At 40.8% G+C, this 24,005-nt stretch overlaps 1 protein-coding gene across 1 annotated transcript in view; it reads right to left on the bottom strand.

The window, feature by feature from the left end:
• The window catches only part of PIP5K1B (phosphatidylinositol-4-phosphate 5-kinase type 1 beta), a 330,053-nt gene that overhangs the window by 139,305 nt on the left and 166,743 nt on the right, over positions 1 to 24,005 (bottom strand). Inside the window, exons 5-6 of the mRNA XM_082843121.1 lie at positions 14,303 to 14,420; positions 4,728 to 4,880 (exon numbers count right to left, since the gene is read on the bottom strand). Coding sequence (XP_082699247.1) covers positions 4,728 to 4,880; positions 14,303 to 14,420 — 271 coding nt within the window. The remainder of the gene's footprint in view (positions 1 to 4,727; positions 4,881 to 14,302; positions 14,421 to 24,005) is intronic.

The following is a 24,005-nucleotide window of genomic DNA, read 5'->3' on the forward strand; positions in this document are numbered from 1 at the left end:
ATTTTCTTAATTGTTTTGGGTTTGTTATTGTAGGTCTTTTCCTTCTCTTGTGTTTCCTGCCTAGGTAAGTTCCTTTAGCATTTGTTGTAAAGCTGGGTTGGTGGTGCTGAATTCTCTTAGCTTTTGCTTGTCTGTAAAGGTTTTAATTTTTCCGTCGTATCAGAATGAGATTCTTGCTGGGTAGAGTAATCTCGTTGTAGGTTTTTCCCTTTCATGACTTTAAATATGTCCTGCCACTCTCTTCTGGCTTGCAGAATTTCTGCTGAAATTTCAGCTGTTAACCTTATGGGGATTCCCTTGTAGGTTATTTGTTGCTTTTTCCTTGCTGCTTTTAACATTTTTTCTTTGTATTTCATTTTTAATAGTTTGATTAATATGTGTCTTGGCATGTTTCTCCTTGGATTTATCCTGTATGGGACTCTCTGCGCTTCCAGGACTTGACTATTTCCTTTCTCATATTAGGGAAGTTTTCAACTATAATCTCTTCAAATATTTTCTCAGACCCTTTCTTTTTGTCTTCTATAATTTGAATGTTGGTGTGTTTACTGTTTCTCAGACCCTTTCTTTTTGTCTTCTATAATTTGAATGTTGGTGTGTTTACTGTTGTACCAGAGGTCTCTGAGACTCTCCTCAATTCTTTTCATTCTTTTTTCTTTACTCTGCTCTGTGGTAGTTATTTCCATTGTTTTATCTTCCAGGTCACTTATCCGTTCTTCTGCCTTAGTTATGCTGCTATTGATTCCTTTTACAGAATTTTAAATTTCATTTATTGTGCTGTGCATCATTGTTTTTTTGCTTTTTAGTTCTTCTAGGCCCTTGTTAAACATTTCTTGTATTTTCTCCATTCTATTTCCAAGATTTTGGATCATCTTTACTATCATTACTCTGAAATCTTTTTCAGGTAGACTGCCTATTTCCTCTTCATTGGTTTGGTCTGCTGGGTTTTTACTTTGCTCCTTCATCTGCTGTGTGTTTCTCTGTCTTCTCATTTTGCTTACCTTACTGTGTTTGGGGTCTCCTTTTTGCAGGCTGCAGGTTCATAGTTCCCGTTGTTTTGGGTGTCTGCCCCCAGTGGCTAAGGTTGGTTCAGTGGGTTGTGTAGGCTTCCTGGTGGAGGGGTCTGATGCCTGTGTTCTGGCAGATGAGTCTGGATCTTGTCTTTCTGATGGGCAGGACTGCATCCAGTGGTGTGTTTTGGGGTGTCTGTGACCTTATTGTGATTTTAGGCATCCTCTCTGCTAATGGGTGGGGTTGTGTTCCTGTCTTGCTAGTTGTTTGGCATGGGGTGTCCAGCACTGGAGATTGCTGGTCATTGAGTGGAGCTGGGTCTTAGCTTTGAGACAGAGATCTCTGGGAGAGCTCTTGCCAATTGAGATTACGTGGGGCTGGGGTTCTCTGGTGGTCCAATGTCCTGAACTCGGCTCTCCCACCTCAGAGCCTCAGGCCTGACACCTCGCCTGAGCACCAAGATCCTTACATGTAGATGGGTTAAATTCTCCAATCCAAAGGCACAGGGTGGCCGGCCTTCTGCGCTCTGCTCGGTCCTCCAGCTGGGCAATGTCCTCTAGGACTTGTTGATATGGAGAGCCTCCTTTGGATCCAGGTCCAGCTGCATTCCCTAGCATCTAGAAGAAGCAGCCCACGCGCCCCTCCTCCCTTATCCCCGCCGTAACTCGTCATGATCCTGGACCGTCCCTTCTCTTTATATTTTTGATATTAACACCTTATCATATATACCACTTCTGAATATCTTTTCTCATTCATTTTTCATTTTATTGATAGTTTCTTTCATTGTGCAAAAGTGTTTTTGTTTGATGTAGTCCTGTTTGTTTATTTCTGCTTTTGTTTCCCTTGCCTGGAAGCAATTTTGTGTGTGGGAAAGATCTGAAATAGGGGATTTAATTTTTTTCCAAAACGGGTAACCATTTGTCCTCTCTCAATTGTGTTTAAGTCCCTCCTATATCATACAATAAAATGTCAAATATTTCTGGACACTTTATTTGAATCCATTAATCTTTCTGTCTAGAACTGTACTAATGCCACATCTTTAATATTACTATAGATGTACTTATTTTTGGTGTATGTTATGGCAGGCCCACCATTTTTCTTTTTTCCTGAAAATGGTTTGTCATTCCTTGTCCAAAAGTTTGTCAACTTTTGCCTTCCACTGTTTGTTTTTTAAAATGTGCTTAAAATAATATTTGTTTTCACTTTCAAATGAACCAGCTTTGTCAAGTTCAGGGAAAAAAATCCTATTGGAATTTTTGATTGGAATTAGACTGGATTTGTAAGTTGGTATGGGGGGAATTAAAATGTTTACAATTCTGAGCTCAGGAATGATGCACATTTCTTCATTATTTCAGAACTTTATGTCCTTCAATAACATTTTGTAATTTCCTTCATATTGGTCGTGTTCATTTGTTTTTATAGACTTAAGTATTTGAGTTCTTATTACAAAAATTCTTTTTGGATTGTTGTTCATATGTTATACTTACTATATCTGCTTTCCCAATCAGAATTATAGTATGTCTTCATTTATTTATTTATTTTTCTCTAATAATAATCAGTATAATTTATTGTCATCATGAATGGGATTCTTTTTTCCCCCTTATACCCTCCAAATTTATATGATCTACATAATGGAATATGATAGATTTTGTAGATTTATCATATATCCCAAAAATCTACTGGATTCTCATTACCTCTAGAAACTACTGGTTTATTTTCTTGAAATTCTGCTCATTTTCTTTTTTTTTTTTTTCTGCTCATTTTCAATTGTATCATTTGCAGAGAACAGTATTTATACTTTTCTTCTTTTTTTTTATACTCAAAGTTATTGATAGAAATTTTAGCAAATATGTCAGAAAGGACCATTGATGGAGGGCATCCTTATTTTTTCTATCACTTCCAGGGAAAGAGCTTTTGTTCTTCTCCATGAGACATCATGTGAACTCTTAGAGACTGATAAATGTATAATATGTATATGTTCATTTATTTACTTATTATGTTAAAAACTTCCATGCCAATTTTAAGAATTAAGAGAAGATACTGAATTTTGAGTGCCTTAATTTCTCCTCAATATCTATATGGACAACCATGTAATGTTCACATTTCTTCTTGTTAATGGGATGAATTCTATTGTTTGTAATACTAGCTTACATGATTGGGATAAAATTACTTGTTCAGCTAAATTTTAAACGTTTATTTAATTTTAATTAATTTAAATTTAATAGCTATATATGGCTAATGGCTACGATACTGGACAATGTAGTTTTATAAAAGAGACTAGTCTATCTAAGCTTAGAAGTATAGAAGTTTAAGATTTACTCACTTAGCAGATTAGTAAAGAGTGCTGTCAGTTTGACTGCAATTTTAAATTATTTAAAAATGTGTATATGACTAGAATATATTTGAAACGATATATACAAAATATTAGTAATATGTATTTCTGAGAAAAATATAGTTGGTTGCATTTTTTTTCTTTTCTGTATTTTCTATTTTCTCTGACATAAAGTAGACAATTTGTGCTAAAAAATATTTCCCAGTTTTGTTCAGGATCAAAACCTTTTAAAATCTGTATATGCTGCCCACTAATATTTTTGTTTAGAGTTTTGATTCCTATATTTATATGTGGGACTAATTTATAGCATTTAATGTTGTCTTATCTGATGTTGGAACTAAATAATATTTTTACATACTAAGTGGCATTTTTCATCAATTTTGTTTTGAAACAAAGATGACAGTTATCACCTCTCATAGCAAATGAATGGCAGAACTGGGGCTTCTGAAATCCAAACTTCTCCCTGTAGCCATTCCAATCACAAAAAATTAATAACTGCTATGAAAGTACAAAGAAACCAGAGGTATGAAAATGACAAAACTACTGAGGAAAAGTGTTTCTTTCTTAAAAATCTGGTCTAAATGACTAGCAAATCCACCTGGGCTAGGTTATTGTTTCTTTGTCTCTAAAACATTACATGGAAGGCGATTTTCACGTTATATTTAACCAATGAAATCCTAAATTCTGAAGTGTAATGGCTAAGAATAGCTAATACGGAATGTATGCCAGTACATGGTGCAGGGGTTAAAGATGCAGCCTCTGGAACCCTACTGCTTGTCTTCAAGCCCCACTTCTACGGCCCACTAGCTAAATAACCCTTGGCAAGTGATTCCATTTATCTTTGTCTCAACTACTTCATCTATAAAATGGCAATGACTGAAGTATCCAAGATGCTGTGAGGATTAAATGAGTTACTGCATGCAAAGCACTTACAGCTGTGTTTTAACACAGAGCTTAGCCCTCAATGAATGTTAACTACATATAAGTACTATGAACGGCGGCAAAGAGCTCTGCAATGCATTGCTTCCTTTATCTTACATCCTAGATCCTTTCTTTATTACAACAACCATGGAAGATAGGTGTTTCCCAGCCTTCAAAGACTGAGGAGACTGAGGCTCAGAGCTTACCTTATTCACATAGTTAGCTGACGGCTGAGTGGGATGTAAGCTCAGGACTGAGCCAGTCAACAGCTATGCTCTACTACTCAGTTCTACTTACTTTTAAAAATCTATTCAACGAATGTCATAGTACACTCTAAATGCAAAATAAAGCTCACCAAAGACAAGGAAACATGCCAAAGAGCCACTGAAAAAAACATATAAAAGAAAACTGTGGAGGAAAGTAATTAAACCTTAAGTCGAAGCTTCAATTATGTGTAGTTACTTACCATGTAATAGCCTGGCAGGAGCTTCTGAAGGAACTCTGCTTCTTTATGCTGAACTGTTTTGATGATAAATTCATCATCACTGGTCACAAAAAATAAGGATCCACTGGCTCCAGGGTTAGAGAGCTCTATGAGAGGTTCACTGCATATGGAATACTACAAGAGCAAATAAATAAATAGTAGAAATACATTTAATGTGTATGACGCATACAAGGAAGGAAAATCACAGCGTTACATATCTTGGCCATGTTAAAATAGGAAGCCCTCTCCAAGAGCTTTAAAAGAAGACTCCACGTACGCTAAGAGGTCTCTTTTGAGATTTCTAAACATTTACTTGACCCATTTACCTTAATAATTCTACGATGGGAAACAACATGCCCTCCTCCACCCCCAGTATGACAGAATCACAATCACCATATTTGTCCAATGAGACAACTCCAACAGTGGTATTGACCAAGGTGCTTTGTTTCCAACAAGTGCCCATAGAATAACAACAGAAGGTGTGATCCACACTGTGTATTTGCCACTTGACACCAACACCTATTCTCTTCTCACTATTTACTCTCCCAAGGGAGGTCATCCACTCATGGTTTCAACAAGGAAATGACTCTAACCTCTGAATCTCCAGCTCAGATCTCTCTCTAGGGATCCAGACCTGTATGCCTAACTTTTCAACAGACATTTCTATTTGGTTATACCAGAAACACTGCACATGTAACAAGTTCAAAAGCAAGTTCATCTCGGGCCTGTGGTTAGCCCTTGTGGTGACTTTGTAGTAATTAGAAAGAGGGAACTCTTTTTCCTGGCAGATGCAGCTCTGGACCAGATACAGGTTGGTGAATAGATGAAGGAATGGATTCGGGTCTTCATTCCTTCACCTTAGCCAGGTGTTCTTGGGCAGTGCACACCCTGTACAACTGTACGTGGTGACTCTAGATCATCTGCCTCCTCTGCCGTCCTCCATCTTCTCCCCTTTTCCTCTATCTTAGATAACGGAAGCATCATTATCTTGACGCATCATTATCTACATTTTGCTCCCAAACCAGAAACGTGGGCATCCTCTTTGATGTCTCCATTTCTTCACCTTCCATATCCAGACTATTGATAATATCTGCCCCCTTCATGGCATCTCTTTTTCCAATACCCGAAGTTCAGTGGTTTCATCATTTCATGCCTTGATTACCATGGTGAGCTCCACCTGTTCTCAACTATCCATTCTTGACTGCCCCCCCACCCCGTGCATTCTCCACCAGGAGACCAGAGATCTTTCTGAATGGCATAGCCTTCCACACCTTCACACCTTTCAATGGGTTCCACTGTTTACAAAGAAGAGAATACCCAAGTTTCTTAAGAGAGCATTTGAGTCCATGAATGATGGGAGTCCTGCTCTCCAGCCTTCTCTCTCATCAATTCTCTCCTCAAACTCTACCTGTAAACACAGAGAACTATTTCTCATTTTCTTAAGTGTGCCACACACTCCTGGCTTTTGCATTTTCCTCTATCGGAAACAACCTCCATGCTGCCTTTACCCGGTTGACTACCACTGAATAAAACTTACTCTTAAAAAAAACCCCTTATTTTCTTGAGAACAGAAACTAGACTAGCTTTATATTATAACAGAGTATTTTTGGCCGAATGAGTATGCACTTATACACTTGACATACCAGTTTTAACATATACTCGGCTTGCTGATTCTTCATGAAAACCCTCAGGGTGATTTGGTTAATTTCACACATGATTCTAGTTGTATGCCAGAAATGCATCATTCACGTGTTCATTCAACATTTAAAAAGTATCTACTGAGCATCTGTCTGTACCGTCCCAGGCACTCAGGAAGCTTATATTCTAGTAGGAGGAAACAGTCAACAAACAAGTAAATAACTTATACATCAGAACGTGCCAAGTGCTGTTGAGAAAAAGGAAGCATGGAAAGGGGGGCAGGGAGTGCCAGCAATGATGAGGCCTGGGTGGTCACTAAAAGCATTATTGGGAAGGTGGCATTTGAGGAGAGGCCTGGGGATACTTGGGGAAAGGGTATTCCAGGCAGAGGGAAGGGCAAATGCTAAGGTCTTGAGATCTGGAGAGTTCAAGGCACAGCAAGGAGGCCATGGCTGAAGCAGAGGGAGCAGGGAGGAGAGCTGAAAGGGAAGAAGCCAGAAGGGTTGGGTGGACCCGACACATAGGGAGCCATAGGCCATGGTATGGACTTTGGCCCTTTCTCTCGGGGAGCTGAAAGCCATTGCAGCATCTGGAGCAGAGGACCATGCCATCTGCTGTGCTGAGAGCCCACAGTAGGTGGACAAAAGGAAGACACAGTGAGGAGGTTGTTACAGTGACTTTGGCCTTCAGTGTCTGCTGGACAGCACTTGCCCTGGAAAACTCTCCCTGGTTCTGCGAATCCAGATCAACTGCTTCCTGGCACCGAATGTTCTCGTCACACAAGTTACCACAAAATACCTTAATTGCCTATTTAGTTATTCCAAGTTCCCATGAGATTGTAAAACTCTATGAGGGCAGAAACTATGACTGTCCTATACTCTGATACAGTTCAGGACCTGTGCCTTGTACACAGAAGGAACTCAATAAATTTTTGTCAAATGAATGATTGAAATTTACCAACAACTGAAGGGCTGTCTCACCAAGAAGTGCCCCAACCCAGCAGAACAGTCAATTTTGGGCTAATGAGCTTAGTGTTTATTAGCTAATAAATCCCAATTATTGACTAGAGAAACATTAGGGGCAGAGAAAAAGGTAAGGACGCTATGGTGTGAGATCAGACGAGCCCTGGTGCGAGGCAAAAGTAGGGATTTAAGGAACTGTACTTTGCGGATGGAGGCATCTGAAAACACCAGGGCTCAACATCCTCCAAAGCATTTTATCCGGGCTTGTGAATACTTAAGTCCTCATCACAGAAAAATCTGAGAGGAAGTGAGGAACAAAAGGAAGGAGGGAGGAGAAGAAACAGAGAAACTGGGAGAAGCATGATGAAAAGGAAGTTTCTAGATGTTACCTTTTAAATTAACCTGCTTTGGCAGCACTGTGGGTAAGGGAAACAAAATCCACCAGGAAAAGAAAGAAGCAAGTGTTTGCTGCCTTCCTAAGCATCACTGGCAACTTCCATCTGCTACCTCCTCCTTCTTTTTCCTCTAGCCTTGCTTCCTGAAGCTCTCTTGCTAAGCAGCAGTGCAGCCTAAGCCCTTATGAACCAGTTGAGGATAAGAGAGGAAAACAAAAATAGTCCTCACACTGCACACAGGATGCTATAAAAGCCAAGAAGAAGCAGGGGGCACCTTCCCTGCTGTGTGCAGAGTCCACGCGGAAGGAAAGGCCTGGGAGTTGGAATCGACTGATGTTTCTAAAATCATGACTCTGTCAGTAGCCAGTTCTCTGACCTTGAGTGAGGAACTTAGCATCTTGGAGTCTTAGGAACCTCATCTCTAAAATAACGATGGTAATATCTACCTAACAGCAGCTCAAAGTTTTAAAAACGAATGCTTTTGAAACCCCAGGCAGAGTGACCACTTAGTCATTGCTGTTGCCATTTTTCATTACATGATCATACACACAGCTGGAGAGCCAGCAGTGCCCTAGGAGGTACTGAGGGTTTCAGCCTAAGTCCCATGACAAGAGGGCTACCCAAAGGTACACTAAGATATTCTTGGTGAAGCAAGAAAAGAGATGGGCTGGGGGTGACAAGATAAGTTAGGGGTTTGGGATTAACATATACACACTACTATACGTAAAATAGATAAACAACAAGAACCTACTGTATAGCACAGGGAACTCTACTCAATATCTTGTAATATCTATAATAGAAAAGAATCTGAAAAAGAACGTGTGTGTGTATAACACACATACACACACATGTAACTGAATCACTTCGCTGTATACTTGAAACTAACATGACATTGTGAATTAACTATAATTCAATTAGAAAATAAATTAGTTTTTAAAAAAGAAAGAAAAAACCTATGTCTTCTGTATAATCATGAATTTGAGACCTGGGAAAATAAAGGTGTGGATCCCATTCTCATAAAAAGTGAAGGCAGACCCCAGACCGCCTTTAGGATTCTGATTTTTTGTTCCATGGGGTTTGAATTTCTGGCACAGAACCTTCTTATGGATAGGAGTAAATGTTGTGAAAGTACAAAAAAAGCAAAGAATGCAGAAATTAGGGGGTGATCTATTTCTGCAAATAGAGAAATTAGGGGGTGATCCAGGAAGAGCTGTCAAGGGAAAACTGGATTCAGACGTGAACATCTGCTTCCAATTAAACTCTCAAATTCTTCTACAAGCAGTAACACAATCTGGAGGCTATTTCATTGGTTACTTAATTGCCAAATACTCCTTTATTATGTAATTTATAAATGAATATGAATGGAGAAATTAGTTGTTTTGACCTATTTTAATAACCATTTTGGGGTCACTCCTAGCACAGCATCAGTCTGCAATAAACTAGCATTATGATGCTGAACACCTGGGACTATTACCATTCTCACCTCTAGTTCTATGGTTTTCCACCCTGCAACTTGGTTACCATGTTCTCTTGCTAAGCAATCTTCTCTGAAATGTTGCCTTTTCAGAGCAAATATAGAGGCGCTATGGGAACATTTTAATTAGCCACGATCAACAAGCCCCTGTGTACACGCCTGGGTTGACGCACCTTCCCAGCCCTCTCATCTGCGCAAGCTGTTCCCACGTGCTCCTTCCCTGCCTTGTATTTCCTGCAGGGCCTCCCTATGTACCCACTGGCAAGAATGCAAAGTACAACCCAGCTGGAACCTGCCAAGGCAAATTAACGTTGTAAACTTGCACAGTGAGGTGGAGATCATTTTTCCTGCCATTTCTTACCCTCGACAGTGTCAAATATTCACCCCGCTCTCTTTCTTATGGGTGTTGGTGAGCCTGAAAAATATCATATAAATCACCCTGGATTTGGGAATACCCAGGCACCTGGTAAAGAAGGAAATGAACCAAAGGCCTGTTGCCCAAGCAGAAATGGGAAAAAAAATGCTCTGGGGCCCCTTGGCCTTCCCCTGGGAGGCATTTATTTAGGAACAAATAAGGAATAAGGAGCATTTGCATTGCTGTGCCGTGCACGTGGACATACCTTCACCACACTGTCTTATATCCAAATTATGCACGTTTCAACATGAACTTGTAATTGGCACGCACATGGTGAGTTTTAATGGTACTGAGAATGTAATCAGAGTTATTCAGGCTGAAATCCAGATGCAACAGTGTAAGACTAAGTAGAAATACAAACATCACAGAGATCCAATATCAAATCTACCAATAGTTACCAATCCCTACGTAAAGTTACCCTCTCCTTTCCTCTCCCATTTAGATCAGTATATCTTCACAAATTTGGGTTTAGATAACCCCAGTTTGATAGATGCCAGCATGCATTTGTGATCTGCACCGTATCCTTTTTTTTTCTTCACACAGTTTTTCAGGGGACGTTTTAATTCATTTTTCTGTGCTTTTCTGGCCTTAACTCTTTGAAAATGTGCTTTGTTAGGGGTCTTTTACCTCTTTGGCTGTATTCTTCAGAATGGATAACCACAGTTCATAGTTTGATGGCTAGGGAGTGGTCATCTTGAGACCACATCTAATAAGAGGTCTGAGACTTAGTGGTTGGGAAGCATGAGGCCAACTGGTAGAGGGAAAGAGCACCAGGGAAGGAGGTGAGACCACTGTTCCGGCCTGGGCTCTGCCTCCAGTCCCCAACGTGGGTAACCTTGGGCACCTCCCTTCACCAGCTTCAGATTCCTCATCTACAATGAAGAGTTGGGTTAAAAAGTCTCTGAGGGCTTCCCTGGTGGCGCAGTGGTTGGGAATCTGCCTGCCAATGCAGGGGACACGGGTTCGAGTCCTAGTCTGGGGGGAACCCACATGCTGCGGAGCAGCTGGGCCCCTGCGCCACAACTACTGAGCCTGCACTCTGGGGCCCACGAGCCATAACTACTGAAGCCCAGGCGCCTGGAGCCTGTGCTCTGCAGCGGAGAGGGCACTGCAGTGAGAAGCCTGCGCACCACAACGAAGAGTGGCCCCCGCTCGCTGCAACTAGAGAGGGCCCGTGCGCAGCAGCAAAGACCCAGTGCAGCCAAAAATAAATAAATAAATTTATTAAAAAAAAAAATGGTCTGAGTTTCCACCTGACTTTCTGAAGTATGTTGTGTCCGGCAAAAGACCCCTTCCTCATCTACCACACTCCAGATGACTGGGTGGGCTCCTCAGATGTAGTAGTTTAGAGTGAGCTTCCAGAAGCTCCAAGACCAGTAAGGTGAGCTGCCTTGGTCCTGGGCTGTGGGTGGCCCCAGCCACTGGGGACCGGGCAGCCATGTTTAGCTAGAGACCCACTGCCCTTGTTCTGTTTCTTGCAGGTCCCGGAGATGGGTCCGGTTACTGAACTGTGTGTACAATTAATAAGGGAGGTGGAAAATGCAATCAAACAAAAGCACACTTATCTGTCTGATCCCATCTTTTTTTCCCCCCTAACTTTTCATTATGGAAAATTTCAAACATACACGAAAGTAAAGAGAACTAATTAACATTGTGTGTGAATTGACACACGTGTCTATCTTCTGGCTTCAACGTGTCTATTTTCAGCTATCAACTCATGGCCAGCCTTGTTTCCTTTACACCCTCAACCATTGCCCTGGCTGCTTCCCTCAGATTCTTTTGAAGCAAATCGCAGACATCATATCATTTCTCCCACAGATATTTCAGTATGTGTCTCTAAAAGACAAGGATTCCTCTTTTAAAACACAACCACGGGCTTCCCTGGTGGCTCAGTGGTTGAGAGTCTGCCTGCCGATGCAGGGGACACGGGTTCGTGCCCCGGTCTGGGAAGATCCCACATGCCGCAGAGCGGCTGGGCCCGTGAGCAATGGCCGCTGAGCCTGCGCATCCGGAGCCTGTGCTCTGCAACGGGAGGGGCCACAACAGTGAGAGGCCTGCGTACCGCAAAAAAACAAAACAAAACAAAACAAAAAAAACACAACCACAATACCATCATCCCACCAAAAAACCCCCAAAACTTCAACATAATCAAATATCTAGTCAGTCTTGACATTTCACCAATTTCCTATAATTAAAAAAACAAAAACGAAAAAACCACAAAACACACAACTGGTTATTTGAATTATCTAGCACTGTCTTTCTAATCTTCCTGATCAAAACCTTCCCCTCCTGCTATACTGGACCACTCAAAGTCCTTCTAAATATTTAATGCACTTGCATCTCTGGCTGACAGTGCTAACACTGCTCCCTACCCTTATACCCTGTCCCAACATCTTTCCCTTTTTCCCACCTACTCAAATCCCTTGCAATTTTTAAGTCACAGTTAAACTACGCCATGCCCCTAAGAAGCCCCCCTAATCATCGATCCAACAGAGAGAGACCTCTCCCACCTTTGAAATCCTGGAGTATTTACTGTTTTGCTTCCATCTTTTTATTTACTGCCTGGTAGAATTCGTTGTTTTCCCACATAAATCATCATTCCAATTGGATTCTAAGTTCTCTGAGTGCCATGACTTATAATTTTTTGAATCTCTCCATAATTATTAGCAAAGTATATTAGTTACAGTTGGTATTCAAAGTACCCAGTGATCAATTAACCACCTCTTGCCAGGTACACGAAGGAGGACTTTTGCTTTGAGAAGTCATCAGCTTGGTCTCCCCTGCTCCTTTGTAAATACTCTGACCTCATTATGAAGGTAACTTTTCCAGCTTAAAGGCTCATTAGGAAACTGTATAAGCTGTGTGAGTTGTTGCTCAGAAAAAGGCCTTCCCCAAGGAGAGAAATCTTGTGAGAAAGACTAAATAAAAGAATGGGCTTCCCAGCCTGCCCGTCAGCGGCCGCAGGAACACTAAAGGAAGACCTACTCAGGGTAGACAGCCCTCTCATCACACTGATTGAATCTGTGTTATGAAATGCAAGTCTGGTGGTATCTTCTTGGCTGGCAGGAGCTCAAGGTAAGTCAGAAGAGAATCCATTAACTGGTAACATATGGCAGAAGATGAGCTATCAATCTTGTTTTCAATAACACAATATCAAGACCCCACTGGGTTCTCAAACATGTTTCGTGAATGACAGTGACCCTCAGTAATTACAGAATGGCCAGAAACTAAAGGATCTTCTCTAAGGTACACCCCACCCCCCAATCCTGCAAATGTGTGTGTTTGTGTTGTACTTGAGTGGTTGGGAGGGCAGGGTTGGTAATGCTGGGTAGAGGCACCTAGTCTCTCCATCAAAGGGGTGTGGTGAGGCAGAGATCAACATAGCCATTCTGACAGGTGTGAGGTGATAGCTCATTGTGGTTTTGATTTGCATGTCTCTGATGATTAGTGATGTTGAGCATCTGTTCATGTGCCTGTTGGCCATCCGTATGTCTTTTTTGGAAAAATGTCTATTCAGATCCTCTGCTCATTTTTAAATTGGGTTGTTTATTTATTTATTTATTTTTGATGTTGCGTTGTATCAGTGCACATTTAAGGGCAGCAGGGCACCCAAGGACTTTCTACTCAGTTCTCATGCTCTGTGAAGACTTATTAATGTGTCTTGAGGAACCAGTATTCTCTCATTCATCAGGCAGAAGTCATGTTATTTTCTTAGGGCCCAGCTAAATTCGTGGTTTTTCATCAGCCCAGAACAGAATCAGCTCTGAAGTTAACCATTTATACCTTACCCAAATTATAAGATACAGTTTAAATACTCTGTTAACAAGTAACACACGTTGCTGTACTTCCTCTGCAAAGGATTCTTCTAGGATCTGGCTCAAGTCTTATTAAGATCGTTCAGAATGGGATGAACAATAACTATTTGATGGTATCCTTCCTAAAGCTTCTTAAAAACCAATTTTCAAGAGCCCCAGGGTGTTAACAGTGATCAAATTATGAGATAAACCACTTTTTCTCTTGAAACAGAAAGAGAGCTCCTGGCTTCTTGAATAGGAATAAGGTAAAACTCTGAGGTCACATCAGACATTCTCACAATAAGGCGGTTGTGTTTGTACCCACTGTGTGCAAGGAGGCAGACAGGGAGAAGAGACAGGCCTAAGGGTAATACATGTTCTGGTACCAAACAAAAACACCTCTAGAAAGAGCCGGCATGAAGAGCTGTTGAAAACAAAACTATCCAGCTGCTTTAAAATCATATTCAAATTGTAGGTCAAGGTGCAAATGGCTGTGGGCCAAGGCAGGTTTGAGACGAATGGTATAAATAAGTCAATTAAAATAGGAAGGCTTTCATACAGAATCCAATCAGCAAAATTCACAGGAGTCTTTATAACTAATTATAATATATCTGTTAGAATAATTATCTGAAGTAGCAACCGATACCCCACTTATTCAAATATCAATTACCATAGCACATTTTGTAGCTATCAGGTAAGAGCTGCAGAGTCAAACTACATTTCCTGAAGCTAAATTTATAATCCTTATGAAACCTGGAACTTTTACTATGCTCCAGAGCTCTGTAAAAGAAGAGACACAAGCCACTTGTCACTGTTGCCATGAGAAAAATGTTGACGTCACACATTTCTGGAGAAGGAAGGAAAATGATAGGTTCTTACCAAGTAATCATCAGGCTTGATACCAAAAAGTTCTCTGAAATATCGGAATGCTAGTGGAGCGTATGTCTTAAATCTGAAGTCTGGGTAGTGATGTGCTGGGGTCAGATTGCTCCCTTCACTGCAGTTAAAATGTTAAAAAGAAAAAAAAAAGAAAGAGAGAGAGAAGGAACATTAGCAAAGACAATTTTGACTTCAAATTCTAGCTCTATTTGTCCTGTGCCAATTTCCCCTCTAGGAAAACATCCCTTGATACTGGGTCTCTCTAACCTCATGTCACAAAGGCCAATGGGCATCAGGTAAAAACAGATGCTAACGCAGCAAGAGCCACTCCAAGCAGGCATCCCTTGCCAATCACAGTGTGTCTTTAACCTGAAAAGTCATCATCCCCCTCTGCCTCCTTCTTGGGAAAATCTCTCCATTTTCCCCAATGAAACCACTGTTGTAATGCTTTAGGTATAAGAACCAGGGCTCAGTGTTTGGAGCAATGCCCAAAATGCATTTTTTTGGCAATGAATTTTGAATGTTGGATAAACATTTTAAACTAGGAATAAGTAAAATAATTTAGAAAATATCTCACCAACAGAGAGAACCATCACAGTGGAAATAGATTGGTCCTGAATCTGAACTCTTTCTTACATCCATAGTTACAGGAAAAAGACCTTAGATATTTTAGGGATTTTAAAACCTGATTTCCATTCCCATATATATCATTATATTTTTTCCCTCTTCTGGGTTCACCTTTGAACATTTTTGTGCAAAATTTATGATATATAAAAGGTATAAAGAAATCAGTGAATACTCATGAACCTAAAATGCTGCTTAAGAATATTATTCATATAGTTGAATTGCCTTCTGTACTTTTTACTGATCATATACCCTTCCTTCTCCTCAGAGGCATCCACTACCCTGAATTTTGATGTTTACGATGTTTACCATTCATTTTATTCTTTGACTAGATATATTTCACATGACATCAGAAAAGTCACCTAATCCTTCATTGTAAGAAATTAGAACAATGCAGTAGAATAATATACTTTTATGTAGAGTTTCAGGATCTCTTTTTACCATATTCTAGATGGGACACTGAAGGCTGATTTTCATGGATGTTAAACGAATCAACTGTGCAAATAAAAAGGCTTTTAGCACACAGCAAGCACTTGGAATCTACTACAATTTAAGTTTGCTGAGGTCAGTCAGAATTTTGTATCAGCACCTAACACACAGTAGACGGTAAGTATTTTTTGAGTGGAAAAAATGAGTCTTCAAGATAATGCTAATTCAGTAAAGTGGATTCTTAGGTGAAGCTTAGGTTCAAAAGTCAACATATAAAGTCAAAATCACCATAGTCAAAGACCATCCTCGATCTGTTCAATGTATCCAGTGCGGCCAGGTTTTCCCCTGCATGGTTACAGATGACTGTTCCTTTTGGTGAGTTCCAGAGGAAGTAGTTGGCTTGTGTTGTTAGGAGCCATCCTCTTATAATAAATCTTATCTGGAAAGGCCAGGACTGCACTCAAGCAGCAGCAAGGCACACACAGGAGGGGAGTGACACAGGAACGGAGGCTGCCTGGGAGAAGAGCTCATGTATGGAAGAGCCCCCATATCACCTGCTCACTTAAATGGCTACTGTTGCCCTAAGTAAGTACAGCTGAATATTCATAATGCTTGTATGACACCCAGGTATGGTATTCAAACATTTCCTCATTCCGTATTTTGGGATTTATGAGGAGACATGCACTCAGTTACAGCTTTTATGGGATTGCCAAAAGGAATAATTTTGGAACTTATATGAATATAACTTGAAAACATGCGCTATGTAGACATAAGAGGTAAAAGCAGAGGTTCAAAATGACCTCTGACATCCTTCTTCACTGTTGCAAGCAAGTAAAAATAATCACAATGCCTTGGGTTCTGAAGCAGGCTATTTTCAGTGGGTTAAGAGTGTTGCCAATTTTTTAATTTGTTCCACTCTGTTTTCTCCTTTCAATCTCATGCAAAGCAATTCATTCCATTACAGCAGATCACCTTCAACATTCAAGAGTAAAATAAAACACCCGTTCCACTTACATGGAATTATTCTTTAAATGATTTATTTCCATGCAGTTGGGAGGCCCAAGATTTTATTAGAGAGGATACAGTATTTTTTTTTTTAAAAGGAGATGTTGGGGGTAGGAGTTTATTAATTAATTAATTTATTTTTGCTGTGTTGCGTCTCCGTTTCTGTGCGAGGGCTTTCTCTAGTTGTGGCAAGCGGGGGCCACTCTTCATCGCAGTGCGCGCGCCTCTCACTATCGCGGCCTCTCTTGTTGTGGAGCACAGGCTCTAGACGCGCAGGCTCAGTAGTTGTGGCTCATGGGCCTAGCTGCTCCACGGCACGTGGGATCCTCCCAAACCAGAGCTCGAACCTCTGTCCCCTGCATTAGCAGGCAGATTCTCAACCACTGCGCCACCAGGGAAGCCCCTGAGGATACAGTATTTTTTATTATCATTTTCATTTTTGGTAACTCTGAGCTTCTTGAGTTGTTCACCTTTCCCTGAAGCAAGTATTAATTACCATAGTTTTCCTTGGATTCATATCTCCCTGAGTACCATGGTTTATTTAGCAATGGTGTAAAAAGGATAGTGTTAGGTTTCCTAGGCAATGAGACAGGCAGACACATGCGCGCGCGCACACACACACACACACACACGCAGAGAACATCTCTGGTTAGAGAAAGGGAACATTCGTTTCTTTAGGTATCCACCCTGACACAGCTCGTATTAAAAGCCACCGCATCACTAAAAATGAGAAAAATCTAGCTAGCTTTGGGCCACATTAAGATACAGAGAATGGTATGGGTCAACTGTGAGGCAGGCTTGCCTGTATGGGGTCATCAATAAATTGTATTTGTATAAATGGAGATGATGAAAAGGGGGCAGGGGTAATACTTAACACAGGCATTATAGAAAGTGGCAATTTCTTCACAGCATAACTAACAATATATTAGTAATTAACTGCTGAGGTTATACAATCTTGAACCTCTCCATTTGCCTGAATGGAGAGGAACATTCCCTAACAGTGGATCATAAAACATTGCCACTTTTTTTTCTCTTAGTAGGTTTTAGCTTATGAATTCTGCTTTCCTTTGACAAACATTAAGACTTTGCATTCTGTTAAATCATACTGGATACCCTGTATGGGAGTTAAGATGCTCCTAACTCCCTGTGGTCCAGGGACACCTGGGTTCCAGTTCCATCTCTGCCATTTACAAGCTGTGCTCTCTGAGGCCTGGTACAGAGCCTCTAGAAATAACATGGCAAAGTGGATGGAAACATGAAAGGCCATGCACCTGGCAAGTGGGGAGCCCTCAGTGTGTCTGGATGATTAAGGCTGTGTGGTGACGGGAGACAGACCAGGGTTGGACATGTCACGTGGAGAATGAAGTGACTAACTGGCTTAAAAAAAAAAAAAGGGAAAATGAAAGTGACAAAATGAGAAAATATTTGCAACTCATATCACAAAGAGCTAATCTCCCAATACAAAGAGCTCCAAAATACAGCAAAGAAAAAGACTGAAAAGTTATATATGTAAAAAAAATAGCCCAGGGTATAATCAGGCACTTCACAGAAATGGAAGTATAAATGGCTTATGCATATGAAAAGATGTTCAACCTCACTTATAATAGAATAAATGCAAATTAACGGTCACCGAGATATCATTTTCTCTCTCAGATGGGCAGAAATTTAAAACACTGATATAGCTCAAGGGAGACTGGTACCCTGAGGCACTATTATTGGGAAAGCAAATTGATACTTTTCCTTTGGAGGACATTTTCACAACTCCTGTCAAAATGACAAATGTACAAAATTCTTGATTCAGCAAATGCATGGCTATAATTTACAGTACAGATAAACTGCTGTTTGTACAAAATGACATGTTTGTACCTGGTTATTCATTATAGCACTGTTTGTAAGGACAAAGGATTGGAAGCAACTTAGATGTCTCTCAGAAGGGAACCAGTCAACGTAATTACGGTTCAGCCACACACTGGAATACCACGCAGCTATTAAAAAAGAACGAGGAGGCTTATGTACTGACGTGGTGAGATCTGAGACAGATTAAGTGAAAGAAGCTTGACGCAGAATACTGTGTATGGCATGCCACCATCTGCATACAGAAGCAAAAAATATATCTTTGGCATGTATCTGCACAAAAAGTCCTTGAAGGATATACAGACCCCAAGTAACAGTGACCACTAGAGTTAGACAGGTAATAAAGGCACAGGAATGAAAGGGACACTTTTCACAGTATTTCTTCTAAAAGCATCATGAGGATTAACCCTTCTACATATTACCATTTACAACATTAAAAAAATTTTTTTTTAAGTTAGGAGTAAAAGCCATAACCCCAAAACAAAGCTCTGCACACTGGGTACCACACAGCAGAAGGGTTTGCTTCTGCTTATTAAGCTGCTCCAGTGAGTAACAAATACCAACTCGGCATGAATGAAGTTCTATTGCAGGAAATGCAAATTAATGGGCTGTTGGCTCCAGCTGGAGTTTGTCAGGAGGTATAGGGCACAAGCGCAACACCAAACAGCGGGTGCAGTGAGGATAAGCCAGCAGACACTAACCTGATTTTCTCAGGTTGGGCACTGGCAGACCTACTGGGTACCAGTGTGGGTGCTGGTCCACTGATGCCCAGCACAGAGGCTCCTCTGCACGTGCACGAAAGGCAGTAACACAACCGCAATCAGCGTTAGTCTGCTGGCCTGTGGAAGAGGTCCACCAAAGACTCCTGCAGGCTTTCCTTGCTGGAGCCTGGGTGGTAGCCAACAGGAGACTGTCCAGCACCTAGACTTCTCCAGCAAAAACGGACTCTGCTGAAGAGCAGACTTCTTCACAATTTAAGACTTATGTTTCTTCAATCCATTTATGTAGTGATTGGGGGAAAAAACTCCACTTTCCTGTCTTGGCATAAAATCGAGCCTTTGGAAATTTCAGCTGTGAGGTTTCCACCAGGGGTTTGACATGTCTGGATCCCAAGAGCTGGTAAAATTTCACCAATAAAAATCTGGAGGCCGACGTGGGATTTCCAACTTGCTTTTGCCAAGGAAGAACCTAAACAAGTAAGCCAACACACAGTACTGTCCTATCAAATTATTAAAGAAAGGGTTTGTTAACTCCACCAGAGGAGGAAGAAACTTCAACTAAAAAACTGTACTTTTCTCTATCTTGTCCTTTCCTCCTCAAGAAGCAAAGTTTGATTATGGATCAGCTCTGGCATTTTGATATTCACTCTTCGGAGGAGTGTTCAATTGTTAATTTAACTACATTTAATTTAAAGTTAGTGTTCGTCTTAAGTCCAAAAGTACGTTATTTCTTAATGGCAATAAATGTTTAGGATTATACAACGCTGAAGCTCGAGGAAGCATTAGCCACCGTCTGGAATTTCCCATTTAGCAGATAAGGAAATCAAAGTCCAGGGAGGGAAAGTACTGACCGAGGCTAGTCAGGAACAAACAAGAGGGGAGATTAGATCCACATCAGGGCAGTGGAAAACTCACAAGCAGTCAGCTTTGCCTTAACTTCAATTTAATGTTCCCCGGTTAGTCTTCCTTTTCAGGATCCAGTTAGAGGCTTCAGGTACCACCTGCCCAAATACCCCAATTACTTCCCCAGGAGGGCCTCAGGTAGGCTGAGTTTGATTAGCCATGCTGGGGTTCTCATCTGTATGTACCGTGAACACCCAGCTTTGTGTATGTGATTTCAGAGCCTGATAGCCAAGCGCTATTTTTGGCAGCACTGGGTGGAGAGATGTGGTGCGAAGCAATGGGGTGAAACTGATTAAGCATCTCCAGGACCCTTAAGGGGTCCAGTTTTGGAGCTGAGGCCCAGAGTTTTGAGGTTTTAGAGGCAGCATTTTACATATGGTGAGCTTCCTTGATTTCAAACTGTAACCGACAGTTAGTGGGTTTGTGGCCTCCTGGCAAAACAAGTGGGTCAGCAACTCCTAGGTGACAGATTTATCATGAGGGATCGGCTCATGCAATTATGGAAGTTGAGAAGTCCCACGATCTGCCATATGCAAGCCGGGGGTCCAGCAGAGCTGGTGGTGTAATTCCAGTCCAAACCCGAATGTCTGAGAACCAGGAAAGCCAATGGTATAAGGCCTGGTCCAAGTCTGAAGGCCCAAGAACCAGGAATGCTGACGTCCCAGGGCAAGAGAAGATGGATGTCCCAGCTCAAGCAGGGAGTGAATTAGCCCTTTTCCCACCTCTTTGTTCTATTCAGGCCCTCAACGAATTAGATGATGCCCACCCAAATTGGTGAGGTGATTTTCTTTACTCAGTCTATTGATTCAAAAGCTACTTTCTTCTAGAAACATCCTCACAGACACACCCAGAAATAATGTCTTATCAGCTATCTGGGCATCTCTTAGCCAGTCAAGGTGACACATACGTTTAACCATCACAGCAAACATGACCACACCTCCCATGAGGCAGGATCAGTGAAGGGTCCTTTGTCCTAATGTACAGATGGTGATACTGAGACAAAGAAAACTTAAGTGCAATACAATTGGACAAGTGACACTACAGTCCAGTAACAAACTAGTGGTGGCAGCCAGTCTTCAAAGTAGACCTTTGTAAGTCAGGGTATGAAGAAGCAGCTTTAAGCATTATTAATTGCCTCTGCCAACTCAGGCAAGGTAGAGATCGCGCAGGTTTCACATATGACTATTTAACCTGTGAAACAGAAATTGGTCCTCTCTCTTGCCAAATTAGACAGTGCTCTTGAATGGAAAAACAAAACAAACATAAGAAAATAACAGACATACCCCCCTGCTGGTGCCAACCTCCTTCTGCTGAGCACATCTGTGATGGGTACCCCTGAGCCGCCTTGTGAAACACGAGGCTGCACCATCTTTTGAGGCGAATCAGCTGACAGCCAGTCTTTAAAAGTCAGTAGCTGAAGACAGCTTAAATTCCAAAACCAAAGAATGCATTCTGGGGTGTCATTTACTGGGAACATGTGATATCGTTGTTCATCATCTAAATGTTAAACTTCTCAAGTAGTTATTACCACACTGGGAAATTATGTTTTCAAGGCAATTTCAAATAAGTTAAAATGTTATGTAATATTCAGTGCATGCAATAAATCTTTCATTGTTGAGTTAAAGGAAGAGGTATATAATTTTTATTGACAGAAAATCATTTTTCCGCATCCCCGCTACATAAATGTTGAACAAATATTTAAAATGTTTTGACTTGAAGGGACCTTGTGTTATCGGCTTGTCCAGTGACAGTCACACCTCTCATTTAATCCAGAGAAAAATAGTCTGGCAGCTTTGTGTTCTGTCCACATCTATATAAAACCTGGTATGGAATGTCTGTATAGATCAGGGGTTGGCAATCTTTTTAGAGTCTTGTTGCAACGACTCAACTGTGCTGTCGTAGTGCAAAAGGAGCCACAGACAATATGTAAGTGAACGGGCGAGGCTGTGTTACAAGTAAACTTTATTTAAAAAAAGAGGCAGGGGACCAGCTTTTTCTCTTGAGCTGTAGTGTGCTGACCCCTGGTACAGACAGATTCTTGGATGAGTTTATGTCAGTGAAACTTGAAATGCAGGTGGTTGGCTAGTCTGTCAAAACCATAACGTCTAGCACTGATATCTGGCAACACTTATATGACAACACTTATATGACCTTTGACATATATGTTTGCTTGTCATTTAGAATAATGTTTCACCCTTACAGTAGTTCTGTGGAATTCTCTCCTCTCTTTGAGGGTATTCCCTGGAGATTCAAATAAATCCCAAAGAGCGTCCATCAATCTAAGGGCAGTCTGTGCTTTGCAATGGTCCTCACAGCAAGCTAAACTCCATTTCATAAGTGAGGAGATGAAAATTCAGGAGAGTTTTACAAAGTCTTTGGTTAGATAATTATTCTTGAATATGGAAAGATATATAAACTTTTATTGCCAGCTTTCCAGAGAAGGCAGTGATGGTGTCTCCTGCAGGGGAGCAGAGGGATGGATTCAAGCTGATTGTCAAGGGGCCAGACAGGTAGATTTAGTTTCATAATTCTAGATTTTTTTTTGATTCAAAAATGCAGAAATACTGTTCCTGTGCTTTATCACCATAGTGTCGGGAGAAACAAAACTTTGGAGCCAGCCACCCCGGAGTTCAAATCCTGGCTTTACCATTTTTTGGTTTATCACTTTGGTTCCCAGGGCCTTAGTTACTTCATATATAAAATGGCTTTTTTTATGGCAAAGATGAAAGTAATAACAATAATTGAATAATGCATATTATATAAATATTATTAATAAAACTATGCTTGGTCCATAGTTGGCACATAAACTTTGCCTCCTGTTGCCAGTTCAGGTTCAGGTTTACATGGTAGAAACATTATAAAACATCCTCTTTCTTCCTAATTCCATTTACATGGGAACATTTATCTGCAACCCTGAGTTTCTGATCACGGCACAGAATTTGGGGTCAAAAGACTAAGATATGACCATGGTTCTCTTACTCATCTACTTTGTGACCTTGGAAGATCATGGAACCAGACAGTTGAAAAGGGTATTATATCATCCTTCAAGTCTTAAACAGGTCCACAGCTTTCTCCAGCTACAAAATGAAATAATCTGTAGTGCAAATACATAATATCTGAAAATAACTTTGAGCCACTTTAAAATAAAGAAATAAAAAAATAACACAATGTACTTTGTTGCTAAGGGAAACAGAACCAGCAGCTTCCTAGCAGTGGAAAATTAAAACATCTCAAGGTACCCTAATCAATTAGTTCTATGACCCAGATAAACGCATTGAATTTTAGAGCCACCAGAGACTTCAGAATGTTTCAGTTGCTTCAACAAGCGCCAGTCCTGCCCACCTTTCTCTACTCATCCACAGGCATATGGGTAGGTAGGGAAGGAGCATTATTTGGCCCCTTTACTGAGCTATAAATGACATACAATAGAGTATAAAGTTGATTAATCTTCACATATGCATATACCAGTGAAACCACCACCATGATCAAGATACTGAATTTATCCATCACTTTGGGGGGCATTTTGATTGCTACAGTTACTGGCATGGCCTGGGGTTGACAAATGTGCAGTCTTGCACAAAGAATTAACTCATCCAAAAAAAGCCAACAGCACCTCCATTGAGAAATACTGGGTCCAATCCCTTTGCTAAACCAATGAAGAAACTGATCCCAGATGAGGAAACTGAGACAAGACCCCATGTAAGTTTCTTCTGCTTCATATAAATGCATCTGGAGCACATATGTTCTTTAAACAAACAATACAGTATCTGCTGAAAGAAATTCTTGCCTGAATCAAACATTTAATGTCATATTGACATTTAAAAGCTATATATGCTTTAAATGATATATTTTAAATGTGATAATGGACTCCTCTAAATACGGTCAGTTAGGTGCCCCTCACCAGTGACGTGTGCCATTCAGCGGCTGCTGCTGCTATCCTGGAATATAGAGTTAAGGTCAAAGATACAGAAGCCAGCCAGGTCCAACTCTGGTTTCTTACTCCTGAATAAAAAGGTGAAAAAAACTCTCATTCTTCTCTTAATCATAACGATGCAGTATGCTTATGAAAAACTGTCAGTGAACAAAAGGAATCAAGGCACTCAAAGGGCCTAAAAGAGCCTATGAAGACCTCAGTTATGTGCTCCTTGTTGTACGTATCTCATACAGTG

This window comes from Leucopleurus acutus (genome assembly GCF_964270905.1).
Source record: "Leucopleurus acutus genome assembly, chromosome: 7".
In the NCBI taxonomy this organism is placed as follows: domain Eukaryota; kingdom Metazoa; phylum Chordata; class Mammalia; order Artiodactyla; family Delphinidae; genus Leucopleurus; species Leucopleurus acutus.